Genomic DNA, 15,659 nt, shown 5'->3' on the forward strand with positions numbered 1-15,659 from the left:
CTTCAAATGAATGACGTTTTTCAATTAAAAATTTAAGGGTTTTTACCTTAAAATAAATTTTAAAACTTTATAACAATTCTTTTCTTGCACCAACTGCTATGAACAAACATAGATAATAGCTTATCATTGATGTTCATTTAAGAAAGAAGTAACAAATTAAACATCATGGTAATTTAATTATGGCTTTATCTGTAGTTTCCATATATTTCAAAATGTTCTCAAATATAGAATGTGAACTGACACAATATCTCTTTTCAGGGTTTAATTGTGAATGTTGTATCAGGTCAGAGAAATATCATTTCCCTAGTTGGATTCACTCTTTTGTTTTTGGAAATGGCTTGTGACCTTTACATACCGTGGTCTACTCATGGCCAGAAAACGTTATGGTGTCCGGACGGATGTTCAAGGAAAAATAATGAATATGATGCGAACTTCTGTTGCTCTTGTAAAGGAAAATCAGACTGGGAACTTCCATTGGTATTTCCAAACATTTCCTATAATGGACTGTCAATAGAATTGGAGGATTTACAAGGAAAAGATTCCCTTTTATTTAACATTCATAAAAACAATAGTTCAAATTCAAATGAAATTGCTTCGAGGTATTTTTGGGTTACATATGTAGACGGTATTCTACGTAGATATCCAAAAAATGCATGCGACTTTCAGATAGTATCAATTGACTTTACCGGCAATTTATTTTCCGAAATAGGTAATTTATCATGTTTCTCTAGTTTGGATACATTAGTTTTGAAACGAAATAGAATTTCGTTCGTATCCAATCAAACATTCCGGGGATTATCAAATTTAAGAAAAGTTGACCTATCGTACAATCTGATAATTAAAACAGATAATAATTTGCTTGGTGCAAACGACGTCTATATATCTGAGCTGGTGATGGAAGGTAATATGTTTAAGACAGTAGATTTATCCAATATTGTGATTCCAAATAAAACAATATGTTACAATAGTTATGCTGACAATATTCATGCTCTGGATTTCACGAACGAAATGAGTATGAAAATACACGAAAACATCTCAAATTCTTGTGGCAGCCTTGACATATCCAATGTACCATCTATTTCTCAACATCCCTTGTCGGCACTCAAAATGCTTGGCTTAGAGGAAACAAGCGCATTACAGTTAAAACATTATGTACCATGTGGTTTTTACAAAGTTACTGGAACCTCATTTAAGTGCGATTGTACTGTTTTTGACATGATGAATTTACACGGATTTGATTTCTATCGTTTTTATGCTAGATCAAATGGACATGTATATTGTCATGAACCAAAAGTATTAGCAAATAAGTCATTCGATGAAATTCAAAGAAATGAGACATTGCGAGATCTTGTCGTTTGTGAATTATCAGATTCCTGTCATAGCAGACCAAACTGTGAATGTCGTTGTATCTCGCAGCCAAATAGGCGTCGATTACTAATAGATTGTTCCAACCAGTCATGCACCGACTTTCCAGACGTGATTCCTGAATCGAGTTTTGACGTTGAAATGGATATGAGTAATAATAAGATATCTACTTTAAAATCAAAAGATTATTTTTCTCGTGTTAAAATTTTGGATCTCTCTGAAAATCCGATAACAGGTATAGATGAAAACGTAGACAGACTAAATCATGCATCTCATATTTTTGTACCAAATCACTCTCTGGATAGATTACCCGAATCAGTTCAGTTTTTACATCCTGATATTTTTAGATTTGGCAGGAGAGGGATTCCATGTAATTGTGATAACATTTGGATTGGAGACTGGAGAATATACAATTCCGCTTCTGAGGAATTCCCTTTGTTTTGCAGTAATTTCAACAATACTGTATTTGAAAATGGGACATTGGAGATAGGAAATTGTGAACCATATACTAGTAGCACCAATCATTTCCTATTTTCATTGCTAACATTCCCATTATTTATTTCCTTATATGGTATCCTTTATTGTTTTCGATTCGAGTTAATCATATTAAAGCGTAAATATAATCGAAAACGCAACAAGAGATGGGAACACGATGTTTACATTTCCTTTGATGAAGACAACAAGTTGGTGCTTCAATTTGTTATAAAACTTCTATATCCATTTCTCAAAAATAACAATGTATCAGCTTATATTCCTTGTAAAGATGACTGTCCAGGAAAAATGTTAGAGGAGAATATCACTGAAAATATTCAAAAGTGTAAAGCTTTCGTACTTATTACTTCAGACGGAATGTATGAGGATAAACCTGGCAAAACAGAGGTTAACGTTATGGAATATTTTTTGGCATGGAATTATTTCACAAAAGGTGCGATAGATAAGATTTTTGTGGTAAAATATGACAAACCTAAAAAGAAGGATTTTCAATATAGAAAAACTAAAGCATTTTATAGAACAGGCATGGGGATTAATATGTGGAATCGAAAAGTGTGCGTCTATCAAGCAATATTAGAATTACTGCAAGAGCGTTAATTAGAAAGAATTATTTTCATAACAGCGTGGAAAACCGAAATACTTTTGTTGGCATTAATACTGAATCATTTCCCTTTAACTTGTTTGTCATCGGCTATTGATGACAGTGATTTTACGCTCTCTCAGTTTGTCAGAGGCCTTCCAGTGGGAATTATAGAATAAAAGAGTAAAGAACAGGCATGTGCACGAGAAAAAAAAAGTACACAAAAGAGGGACGAAAGATACCAGAGGGACGAAAGATACCAGAGGGACATTCAAACTCATAAATCGAAAAAAAATAGTGACGACACCATGGCTAAAAATGAAAATAACAAACAGACAAACAATAGTACTCATGAAACAACATAGAAAACTAAAGATTAAGTGACACGAACCCCACCATAAACTAAGGGTGAACTCAGGTGCTCCGGAAGGGTAAGCAGATCCTGCTCCACATGTGGCACCCGTCGTGTTGCTTATGTGATAACAAATCCGGTAAATAGTCTAATTCGGTAGGTCACACTCATGAAAGGGAAGGGGATTGTAGTTACGACGTAAGGAACATATCCGACATCATTTGTGAAACGGCTATTCCATAACGGTCAACCAACTTGTGATTGTGTCCGTAAAATTTACCAACGGATGATTTCAATTTCACCATTTGGAACTCTGGGTTTAATAGCTTCCTTGTGAGCAGCAACCCTCTATCAAGAAAATAATGATAGGAAATGCAAGCACTTAGATTAACAGAAGGTTTAATCCTGTGCTATTTATTTGTATTGTTTGATTAATGCTTCTGGGAACATTTGCGACCCAACAAATGTCTATAACACGTTTTGACAATTGGGCGTTAAAAACAAACGTTCATCTAATCGAACCCAGTTTATAGATAAAGTGAGCGCACAAATGAATGTTATTGTCCACGCTGTTATGAAAAGGATTCTATATTCCGTTATTTGGTTCTGACCATTAAATGAAAAGTAGATAAACCCGGAATTTGGTGAGGATCCTGTTGTTTGGTTTCTATGTTATGTGCTGTACACTGTTGTTTGTCTTTTGATTGTTTTCATTTTTTTGCCATGACATTGTCTATTTGGCAGCTTCTTTTGGGTTAACATATCGATTAAGTATATTTCGTGTCAGTTTTAGTAAGATTTGCTTGTACACATATTCTAAGTTTTCACAACATTTTGATTATTAGAATTTACTTGTTGACAGTCTAAAATATATTGCAATATATACTTGCTTTCTTGGTCTATCTACTGAAGTACATTAAACATTAATTGCACTTTGAAAGAAATTGTAGGTTATATTTCACTTAAAAAATAGCAGTTTCAATTCGAGTATATTTTTTCTACATTAGTACAAATATCAAAAGGATGGCTATATATGCCTACAATATGTCAAGTTTTAAATCATCCAGGATCAAGCAACTTTCTTTCTTTTACTTATAACGAGATATATAGGAAGTGCTTAACCAAATTGAATAAAATTCTACCCGACCATGCCAAGGTAAAGTCACATACTGTTTTCACAGTTTCAAATCTTTCTTTTTAGTTCAGATACAAAACAATATGCTAGAATAAAAAAAATGGAAAATTCAATTCCTTGCTTGAATTGAATCTTTTTCTGAATATTCTTTCCCAAAACCAAGATACAGCGCTGAATAACTGGTTGATTTGTAGTTTTGAAAGAGGGGCGAAATTTACCATAGGGACACCATAACTCATAGATCGAAAATAAACTGACAACGTCATTGATAAAACAAGAAAAAGACAAACAGACAAATAAAAGTATACAAGACACAACATAGAAACATAAAGACTAAATAAAGGCAACAGTAGTATACCGCTGTTCAAAACTCATAAATCCATGGACAAAAAACAAAATCGGGATAACAAACTAAAACCGAGGGAAACGCATTAAATATAAGAGGAGAACAACGACATAACACTAAAATGTAACACATATAGACAAAATCCCACGAGAATAACAAATATAACATATATATATAACATCAAAACCAAATACATGAATTTGGGATAGACAAGTACCGTGACACGTCTTATCGCAATGTGAATTTACACTCAAAAATAAGAGAAAACAAACGACACAACGTTATAATGTAATACACACAGAAACGAACTATAATATAACAATGACCATATTCCTGACTTGGTACAGGGCATTTTTAAAGGAAAAAATGGTGGGTTGAACCTGGTTTTGTGGCATGCCAAACCTCGCACTTTTATGGCCATGTGAAATATAACATCAAAATAACAACACAGGACTACAATATAAATAAATTGGAGAACACAATTGACAAAGAATCACACGAACAACAGCCAACAAAAGGCAACAAGTTCAAAATTTTAATACGCCAGAAGTGTATTTTGTCCACACAAGACCTATGTGTGACGCACAGATACAAAAGTTTGAAAGCCGAAACGAGTACAAAGTTGAACAGCATCGAGGACCAAAAGATCAAAAAGGTTGTGCCAAAAACGGCAAGGGTTTTCTGTTAAGTTACCAGAAAATCCCTATAATTTAGAGTAATTTATACTTTTGCAAACAGTAAATTTAATAAAATGAATATTCAAAAGATGTACATGATAAAGCTGAAGTATTAACTAATTACAGGAAACAACATTACTGAAATACATTTACATAACCAGACATTTGAAACACAAAAGTAGACACATCCGAATACGTTTAAACCTCTACGCCAAGTGACGTCCTATTTGAAACTGAAAAATGACGAAAAAATGACGTCATTTGAATTAGTAAAACAGAGCATCAAAAAATGAAAAATGACGTCACATAAGCAACACGAACATATTTGAGATATGTTCTTCAGTTGATTAGATATTCAAATGCCGAATGCATATGTTCTATCAATAATTCTATTTTTATCAAACAACACTTTTTTTCTGGCCAGAAAATTCACCATAGAGTGCTGCCCTTAGTCAAGACAGTGTCTGAGCAGAAAAATGATGATCAGGGGTATGTCAGAGAACGTCTCGTCGATTATTTTTCTAAAAAAACATTTCATCGGACGATACCAAGATCTTGTTGATATATACTCCGTATCAACTCAACAGATAATACATGATGGTCTTGAAGTATATAATGGAATTCAATGCGACTGTCATAAACGTGAAAAGTTAAGCTAGCTATAAATCCAGGTGTCCACCAGTTTCCTCATACAAAATGTCTGTACCAAGTCAGGACATTGAAGGTTATTGAAAGGATGATTTACAATATAATATAGGTCACTGAAGATTATCCGCATCAACGCCACTAGCTCCCCCCCAAAAAAAAATCAACAGCAACCAAACAATACGATATTGCGCAAAGCAATGTTCTGAATGACAATAACATTAATCAAACTTTTTTGTTATAGTTTAAACTTTGAATAAACGTATCAATATCAATAAAAAAATTAAAAAAAAGAAAGTGCAATTATTAAACAACAGATATTTAACCATTATTAACGAAATAGAGACATACTACATGGGCACAAGCTATATGTTAGGAAAAACAGGTAACATGAACAAAAAGGACGAACTAAAACAGACGTTTAGAAAAAAATCTTATAAAACCAAAGACTGAACATCATGAACACCTATTGTTTGTCTAAAAGAAAGACCTATTATGTCATTTTGCATAACCCTTAGTGTTGGGTGCCGCTGTCGATAACTGCGAGCCATTATCGGCTGAGGTGTGACTTCTTGCTATGTGTTGAAATCTCATTGAAATTAGAAATAAACAGTGTATGTCGTTGTTTCTTTCTCTGCGTGTCATGCAATGTCCCTTCTTTTCATTGCATTACATTACGCCAATGTAAGAGCTTAGTGAATATACAGAATCTCGTTATTCTATATCACCTGCCCATCAACAAGGAAATGGAAGTAAAGTATGGAGTAGGAAAGTGTATGTGTTTTATTATTGACAGATTGTATGAGCTAAATTAGTAGCTAAACGGATGTACTGTAGTAATGTATTGGAGATAACCATCTTATAACTTTTAAAAAGTTAAGATTGATATTCGGAGCTCTACTGAACTTTTTATTTCAAATTTGATATCAAAACATTATATAGGTGCAATTTGAGACATGAAAACATACAGACCTAAAGATAACAACATGGAAAACCTAAAGATAACAACATGGAAAACGTAGCTTATAAAATAAACAAAACAGTCGCAGAGAAGATTGAATGCCAGCGAAAAAAATCTTATCTATAAATTTAAAGTTCTTCAGTATATAAGAACATTTCTCTGTCTCGCAAAAAGTCATTTCAAAAAAATGACACAACTGAAGAATGGACATTTCAGTATCATAATGCATGCCGAGGCACTCCAATACAGAGCTAAGTGAATATAGAGAATCTGAAACAGCACTTTCTAATAGAGAGTCCCCAATTATTATCGCATAGATAGATATTGTTCAAGATAATAACAGAAAATTGGGACATGATATATAAATAGTTGATTGCAGTCAGATTAGAATGCAGACCATATGTCAAAGCTTTACTTACAAGGTAAGGTAGGCAAAGTTTGACAAAGTATCTGCATTTTATTCTTCATGTTTATCAGATTGATATGGTCTTAAACCCTGCTGACTGCCATTGACGATTGCCAAATAAAATGATCATAAGATTTAACAAAATGGATCTTAATTTGATACCAAACAAAACACAATAAACTGGCGGTAAAGATGTTATCGTAAACTGAGGTAAATTATATGGCCTTCCAAATACGTTTAGATCCCTAATATCACTGAACAGACATTAATTGTCGAAATCCGGATACGATGTACAAATGTTAGCACCTAATGTTTGTGATTTACCATCTTTGCCGCAAGTTTGTTGTTTTCTATTTGGTATTACATTAATATAAAGATCCACTTTGTTACATCTTACGATAAATATATTTGGCAATCGTCAATGGCAGTCAGCAGGGTTTAAGAACATCAGTTGTTCTGCCTGTTAGTCAAATGCGTTTTGTTAAAATATACTTTTACACTTTTTTGTTTTTTTTTTGGAAAACGTTGTTAGTGCTGTATTTAGACCCCTCTACAACGGAATCATAGGTTTGAACGTTGTTTTCAATTTAGACTCGTTTATAAATATATATATTCAGCTGATCTGTAACAATTCCATCTTCATACCTTATATATCATGTACTGTATAACGACGCTAGATTAAAACTGACGAGGGAAAAAAACTCATCATAGATACCAGGATTGAAATTTTATATTTACGCCAGACGCGCGTTTCGTCTAAAAAAGACCCATCAGTGACGCTCGAATCAAAAATTGTAAAAGGCCAAATAAAGTACGAAATTGAAGAGCATTGAGAACCAAAAATTCCTAAAAGTCCTGCCAAATACAGCTTTGGTATTCTATTCCTGAGGTAGAAAAGCCTTAGTATTTCAAAAATTCTAAATTTTGTTAACAGTAAATTTATAATTATTTTAAAACATATCAATGATAAATATCAATAAAAGGTAACACCCGGCAACCGAAAGCTATATTTTTGTAAAGGATAGGTGGCCGAGTGTTCTAGTGTGTCGGAAACAGTGCAAGACAATTTGGTGTCACGATATCTCAGTAGCATGAGTTCGAATACCGGCGAAGAACAAACAATTTACGAAAGCAAATTTACAGATCTAACATTGTTTGGCTGATGGTTAGACTAATTATATATAAAGATAAAGATATTATTTGGCATATGCCTGGTGTTAGTTTTTATATCTTGATATATTTAATCAACCAATCTCTATTGAGAAAACAACGAAATTGAAAACTTCCTCTTCGGACTTCCTAAAGCATGCTCCATTTAACATTTTATTATCCAATTGCTATTGATAAGTAGTGTATTATAATGAATTTCTTTTAATTCTGTTCGATTATATTTGAATAAAAGAATAAAATTAATGAAAATCGGCATGTTATTTCATAACATTCATAAACGTTTTTCGATTCAATGGGTCCAAATTGAAATTGTGTACAAGAAAGATTGTTGAGTATCTCCATACTAACAACGAATAGGTTTCTTATATATTGGTAAGTTTTTCTTATGAAATTGTTAAAATAAAAAAAAAATACGTCCTTATGTTTGACACCTTTTTTCATAATTAATTTTCATTATTATTTTTTAACTTGAAGGTCAAACTTCCACTGCAAGATTGCTATCTTCCAAAACCGTTTAAAAGAGGGACGAAAGGTATCAGAGGGACAGTCAAACTCAGAAATCGAAAATAAACTGACAACGCCATGGCTAAAATGAAGGACAGACAGACAAACAATAGTACGCATGACACAACATAGAAAACTAAAGAATAAACAACACGAACCCCACCAAAAACTAGGGGTGATCTCAGATGCTCCGGACGGGTTAGCAGATCCTGCTCCGCATGTGGCACCCGTCGTGTTGCTTATGTGATAACAAATCCGGTGAATAGTCTAATTCGGTAGGTGACATTCATGAAAGGGAAGGGGGTTGTAGTTACGACGTAAGGAACATATCCGATATCATTTGTGAAACGGCTATTCCATAACGGTATTCGTACATCTTACATGGCTCCTCAAGAAGAAAAATGGAGATAAGCTAGACAATTTACTGAAGCTCAGTGTTTAGCTTTAACGGTGCACGATGTTCTTTAACAAAATTATTCAAAGTTTGGTTCTTATGACATTGTTGTTCGCTTTAATCAAATAGAACTTACAAAATGATAAGACATATTCAATTATGTATGCCTCATACCTTTGTTATCAAATAGAATGATCGGTTGTAAAGTCAAATTTTATGTTTTACCATTTTTTATGAAAATTCAAGTTGCACCTCTACGAATGGGACCGGTGGTTAATTTTGTGCTGAGTTGTTGTCTGTGAAATTCGTTTCTTGTTTTAATTCTGTATTTTTTATGCTCTTACATTTGTCTTATTCGACAGTATATTACTCGTGGTTCGTCTACAGGTTTTTTGTTTAATAATGTTTGTTTTCATGGTGTTTACTGTTTGGTCTTACATGTTTATGCCTTATAATACAGTAATTGTATATGTATTTTTCTATATACATATTTTAAAGTTGATGTAAATTGTAACATGAAAGGTATTTTTTCCTTTGTTCTTCAAGTGAGTTGAATTCTGTTATTTTTAGAGGAGTGCGTTAACTGAATGTTATTTCAGTTATTGCACTCTCAGTCCTGTCGTGTGTCGCTTGTCATAGGAAAAACAAAGAATGAGAGGAGCTTAGACCATTGCTCTAACTTCCATCTCAGAAGTTGTTATTTCCCTGTCTAGCTTCGCCTCCTTGGCCTAGTGAACAATAAAATCAATTACCATAAATTGTCGTTTTTTCAATTTTAAATGCAAACAAAACAGTTTTTCAAAATATATTTCAGGAAAGAGGGAGAGGGCTTACTTTAACATTAGTCAAACCCTGATTTTGTTTTCCTCTTAACGTGTTTCCCTCGCTTTCAGTTTGTTTCCCTGCTTTGTTTTTTTCTTAATCGAATTATGACTATTGAACAGCGGTAAACAACTATTGCCTTTATATATGGTCATAACTATGAATTACTTTAGAAACTTTTTACAAAACATTGAATGTTTCAAACTACTAAGGATTTTCTAAGCACCCATTAAGAAGATATTAATCAAAGTCATAAACAAAACTGAGAAAATGGTATAAACTCCAAAAGGAATATACAAAACTGAGAAAATGGTATAAACTCCAAAAGGAATATACAAAACTGAGAAAATGGTATAAACTCCAAAAGGAATATACAAAACTGAGAAAATGGTATAAACTCCAAAAGGGATATACAAAACTGAGAAAATGGTATAAACTCCAAAAGGGATATACAAAACTGAGAAAATGGTATAAACTCCAAAAGGAATATAACGAATACGTCAACAGAGTCAGTGTCTACGTTGGCCAAGCGAATTAATTTTCTGTCGAAATGTCTTAAACAGGAATAGACATTTGATCTCTTGTGGAGAGTTGTGTCATCGGCAATCATACCACATCTCATATCTTCTTTTTTAAATTTGGTAAATTTACAGATAAAATGACTATTTATTGTATCTACAGACCGATGACCGTCTTGGCATACCACAAGTTAGTTGAGACAGAGACGTATCGTATCGATCAACCAAATCGTGATGCTCACCGTATATTGTGAGGTGTCGATTTGGGTCATTCTTCCTGTCTGATGTCGCTATTTTTATATTAAGAGCACACTATTGTTCATGAAATCTGTACACTGTGAACATGCAAGAGCTTAACTTATGAAATGGAGATATTTCAACTGTCAAAAATTGAAATGAAATTCTGAGTAACGGAGAGTTGACAATTAGAAAGTTGGAATTATCCCATTTGTCATATATTATTATTTAAAATCGTCTATTTTCTATCAAGGAAACGACCAGGATATGAAGCAAGTCCACTGGGCTAAAGAGCTGTCCAATGTAAAACTACCCCATTTCACGATTGCGAGCACATAAGATTATGATGACAACTTGGATTGTGTAAATAGAATTATTCGCAGTCATTGAACTACACGTTCTGCTAAACAGATGATTTCCTCTAACTTTATTATTCAATTTTGATGAAAAATGTTGAACCCATGTATGGTATCCAATTTATTATGAAATAAAGGACAACACACAAACAGTTAAGACATTTACAGAACACGATACGACTGAGTCCTTACAAAACCGTTTGCAATGCTGTAGCTGTGATAGGATTACGATAGTACCTGATCATCCCAAATATGGCGACAGTTTTCTAACAGATATCTTCTGTCAGCGTTGGTTCACTGTCTGGTCACTGTCGGGTCGCTTTCGGCAGAATCGAAACGCTGTCGGGATAAATTCGGTCGTTTTAAACCATGGGAAAGATGCAAATCGGATTAGAATGGGATTGAGAAGGGATAATCGGGACATGTTGGGATGGAAACGGCTGAATTTTGACGCTTCCTGAACAATATCTGATTGATGTTTTTACAAATTTTAATAAAAGTTTCAGCCACGATTTACAAGATCTTGATCAGACTTTTTACAATTTTTTTATCGGGAATGCTCCTGACAAGGACGACAGTAAAAATCGTGAATATGTGACCCCTTAACGCCTGTTTGTGTAATTTTTAAAAAATCGCTTATTTCTTTACTAAATATTCATGTTTACTTTTTATTCGCCTTGTTAATCATGGTACTTCATTGCATGTAAGCAAGAAATATTGCTTAACGTGATTCGGACGAGGACATAACGCGGTGAAAGCTGATCTGAAACTTGAATCGATTAATCGTTGTTCGATTCTATATTTTAAGGGTTTTTCCACATAAAAATTAATTTAAAAAAAAGGTCATTCTCATCTTCCACCAATAGCTTGAACAAGCGTCTCGATAATAACTAACATTGGTGTTGCGTCTGACAAAATGTATACTGACATTATTTCTTTTTCAGGAATTAATTCTGAATGATGTATTAGATCAGAGAAATATCCTTCTTTTCGTTACATTGATTCTGTTATTTTCGGAAATGATTAATGGCGTTTATAAACCATGGTCATCTCATGGCCAAAAAACATTATGGTGTCATGATGGATGTTTTAGGAAAATAATGAAAATGATGAAAACTTCTGTTGCTTTTGTTAAGGAAAATCAGACTGGGAACTTCCATTGAACATTTCCTATAGTGGACTGACATTAGAATTGGAGGATTTGCAAGGAAAAAATTCATTTTTACTTAAAAGAGGGATGAAAGATACCAAAGGGACAGTCAAACTAAGAAATCTAAAATAAACTGACAACGCCATGGCTAAAAATGAAAAAAACAAACTGACAAACAATAGTACATATGACACAACATAGAAAACTAAAGAATAAACAACACGAACCCCACCAAAAACTAGGGGTGATCTCAGATGCTCCGGAAGGGATAGCAGATCCTGCTCCGCATGTGGCACCCGTCGTGTTGCTTATGTGATAAAAAATCCGGTGAATAGTCTAATTCGGTAGGTGACATTCATGAAAGGGAGGGCGATTGTAGTTACGACGTAAGGAACATATCCGATATCATTTGTGAAAGGTTATTCCATAACCGTCAACCAACTCGTGATGGCGTCCGTAAAATTTACGAAGGGATGATTTCAACTTCACAATTTGAAACTCTTGGTTTAATAGCTTCCTTGTAGCAGCAACCCTCTATCAAGAAAATCATGATAGGAAATGCAAGCACGGGAATATCGGAGATATATACCCCGTATGCAGGTGCTGCTGGAATGTTGTTACTTAGAAATGGAAAGTTCACAATTGGAAAGCTGAAATCATCTCTTTTGTCGTAAAGTTTTGTTTTCAACCGACCCTCATTGTCAATTTCTAGATGTTAGTCAAGATATGAGGCTGACTTAACTGTATCTGTAGTATCCTTTATCTCTAGTTCGATTGGATAGATGCGTTCAACATAGTCCCACCAAATTTAGAATTATTTAGTGAAAGAACATCATCTATATAGCGGAAAGTAGAGTTAAAGGATATTGCCAACTTCTTGTCTTTCTTCCTCAGAAGTTCCTGCATGAAGTCAGCCTCATAATAATAAAGAAACAAGTAGAGGGGCACAATTTGTTCCAATTGGAATGCCGACAGTCTGTTGAAAAACACGTCCTCCGAACGTAACAAATATGTTGTCAATCAAGGAATCAAGCATCTTGATAATATCAGTTTCAGAGAATTTTTTGTTTGAATCAGAGTGATCCTTTGCAACGTAGGATTTATCCCTCCCTAAGACAAGATACTTGTATCTACGTTGGCCATTCTTTTTTATGAAGCAAAGCAATACCAACTCTTTCAATTTGTCTTTTAGTTTGGAATGTGGAATACTTGTGTAAAGAGTAGAAAAGTCAAATGTTTTAATACTGTTACAAAATGAAAGAGAGTTAGATTTTATGTACTCTAAAAGATCTTTGGAATTTTTAAGTATCCACATCTGATTCACGCCACCTCTAGAATAGGCAGTTTCACAATAACTTTGAAGCCCGTCTTTGATTGCTGATAAAATAGATGTTAATAATTTAGAAAGAGGTTTCGTAGAGAACTTTGAAGACCCAGCAATATACCGTTGTTTGTAAGGACACTTAGTAGTTTAGGTATCCAATACAGTGATGGAAGATCCAGTTCTTCATCTTTGGTTGAAATTCCAAAGGAACATAGAACAGACCTATGATTGTCCAGGATTTCCTTTTTGGTAAGTGTCGTGAGGGTATATGTTGAGTTTCCAAGTGAATTGTCAATACCTAATTCGTTTATCAAGCAGTTAATGTAACGAGTTTTACAAACAAAAACGATGTTGTTTGGGGCTTTATCTGCGGGGACAACAACATATTTGTCATGGAGGTATGATAGGTGTTTTGCAACATTAGGGTCTTTAAAGATTGACGTAGCATGGGCATTGATAGACCCATTCAGTTTCTTAATTCTGATTTGTATCAACGACCTCACTGCCTTAATCCATTCGGAAAGAGTGTCCACGTCTTCCTTCTCGCGCTTAGCCCATTGCCTGGCATAATCCTCGACTGAATCCATCAAAATTTTAAAGTTGTATTTCCAATTGATTGATTTAGGCTCACGATATTTCGGACCTTTAGATAACACATTTCGTAGAGAAGTGTTATTAACAATGTTGAGGTCACCGGTAATAACGTGTCCAGCAGGATGATATGTGAATTGGGAATTAGCACAAGTGCAATCAGGAGGTTTAGACTTGAAGTCGTCAATATCGAGATCCTGCAAAACGTGTTTGTTATTGAAAATTTTAGTTGCAATAGGTTTGGTATAGGTATAAGAAATGATTGGTACAGGCTGGTCTTTGAAATAAGGAGGTATTTTCGATTGAACTAATTTATGATGAAGGATATTGCCTAAGTTGACGCCATCGAGACCTTTGTTGGCAAAGGAAAGATTAAGGAAAGATCTTTTCTCTTTTTCATCTTTTCCAATGCGGACTGGCTTGAAAAGTCTGTGACTTGCAATATCCGAAATTATAGCTTCAAGTTTGTATTGGTTTGAATGAGGGTTTGTAACAGTGGATTCCAAACATAAAGTGAACAGAGAATGAGGTTTTGAAAGGGGTAATGAATAAAGTTTCGTGCGAATGTGATGAATACCTAACGGCTTTTGTATAAATGGCAGCAAGTCATTAATAGAGACATCATGCAGTGATTATGCAGAGACATCATGCAGATACTTAACATTCATAAAAGCAATGGTTCGAATTTGAAGGAAATTGCTTCAAGATATTTTTGGGTTACATATGTAAACGGCATTCTTCGAAGATATCCTAAAAATGCATGCAACTTTCACATAGTGACAATTGATTTTACCGGCAATTTATTTTCCGAAATAGGTTATTTATCATGTTTCTCTAGTTTAGATACATTAGTTTTGAAACGAAATAGAATTTCGTTCGTATCAAATCAAACTTTCCGAGGATTATCAAATTTAAGAAAAGTTGACCTATCGTACAATCAAATAGTTAAAACAGATAATAATTTGCTTGGTTCAATCGACGTCTACATATCTGAGCTGGTGATGGAAGGTAATAGGTTTCAGACAGTAGATTTGTCCAATATTTTGATTCCAAATAAAACAATATGTTACAGTAGTTAGGCTTGCAATAATCGACCTCTGGGTTTCACAAACGAAATGAATATGAAAATACACGAAAATGTCTCAAATTCTTGTGGCAGTCTTGACATATCAAATGTGCCATCTATTTCTCAACATCCCTTGTCGGCACTCAAAATGATTGGCTTTGGGGAAACAAGCGAATTACAATTAAAACATTATGTAACGTGTGGTTTTTACAAAATAACTGGAACGTCATTTAAGTGCGATTGTACTGTTTTTGACTTGCTGAATTCACAAGGAGTTGATTTCTATCATTTTTTTGCTAGATCTCATGAACATGTGTATCGTAATGAACCAAAAGTATTAGCAAATAAGTCATTCGATGAAATTCAATGAAATGAGACATTGCTAGATCTTGTCGTTTGTGAATTATCAGATTCCTGTCATAGCAGACCAAACTATAAGTGTCGTTGTATCTCGCAGCCAAATAGGCGTAGAGTAATTAATAGATTGTTCCAACCAATCATGCACCGATTTTCCGGACGTTATTCCAGAATCGAGTTTTGACGTTGAAATGGATATGAGTAATAATAA

General features: G+C 34.0%; 1 protein-coding gene across 1 annotated transcript; it reads left to right on the forward strand.

Moving 5' to 3' along the window:
* Positions 1-1,107: 1,107 nt before the first annotated feature.
* LOC139515434 (uncharacterized) lies at positions 1,108-2,454 on the forward strand. Its single transcript, XM_071305004.1, has one exon. The coding sequence runs from the start codon at positions 1,108-1,110 to the stop codon at positions 2,452-2,454; it is 1,347 nt and encodes a 448-aa protein (XP_071161105.1).
* Positions 2,455-15,659: the final 13,205 nt, after the last annotated feature.

Source organism: Mytilus edulis, chromosome 3 (assembly GCF_963676685.1).
Source record: "Mytilus edulis chromosome 3, xbMytEdul2.2, whole genome shotgun sequence".
Classification (NCBI taxonomy): domain Eukaryota; kingdom Metazoa; phylum Mollusca; class Bivalvia; order Mytilida; family Mytilidae; genus Mytilus; species Mytilus edulis.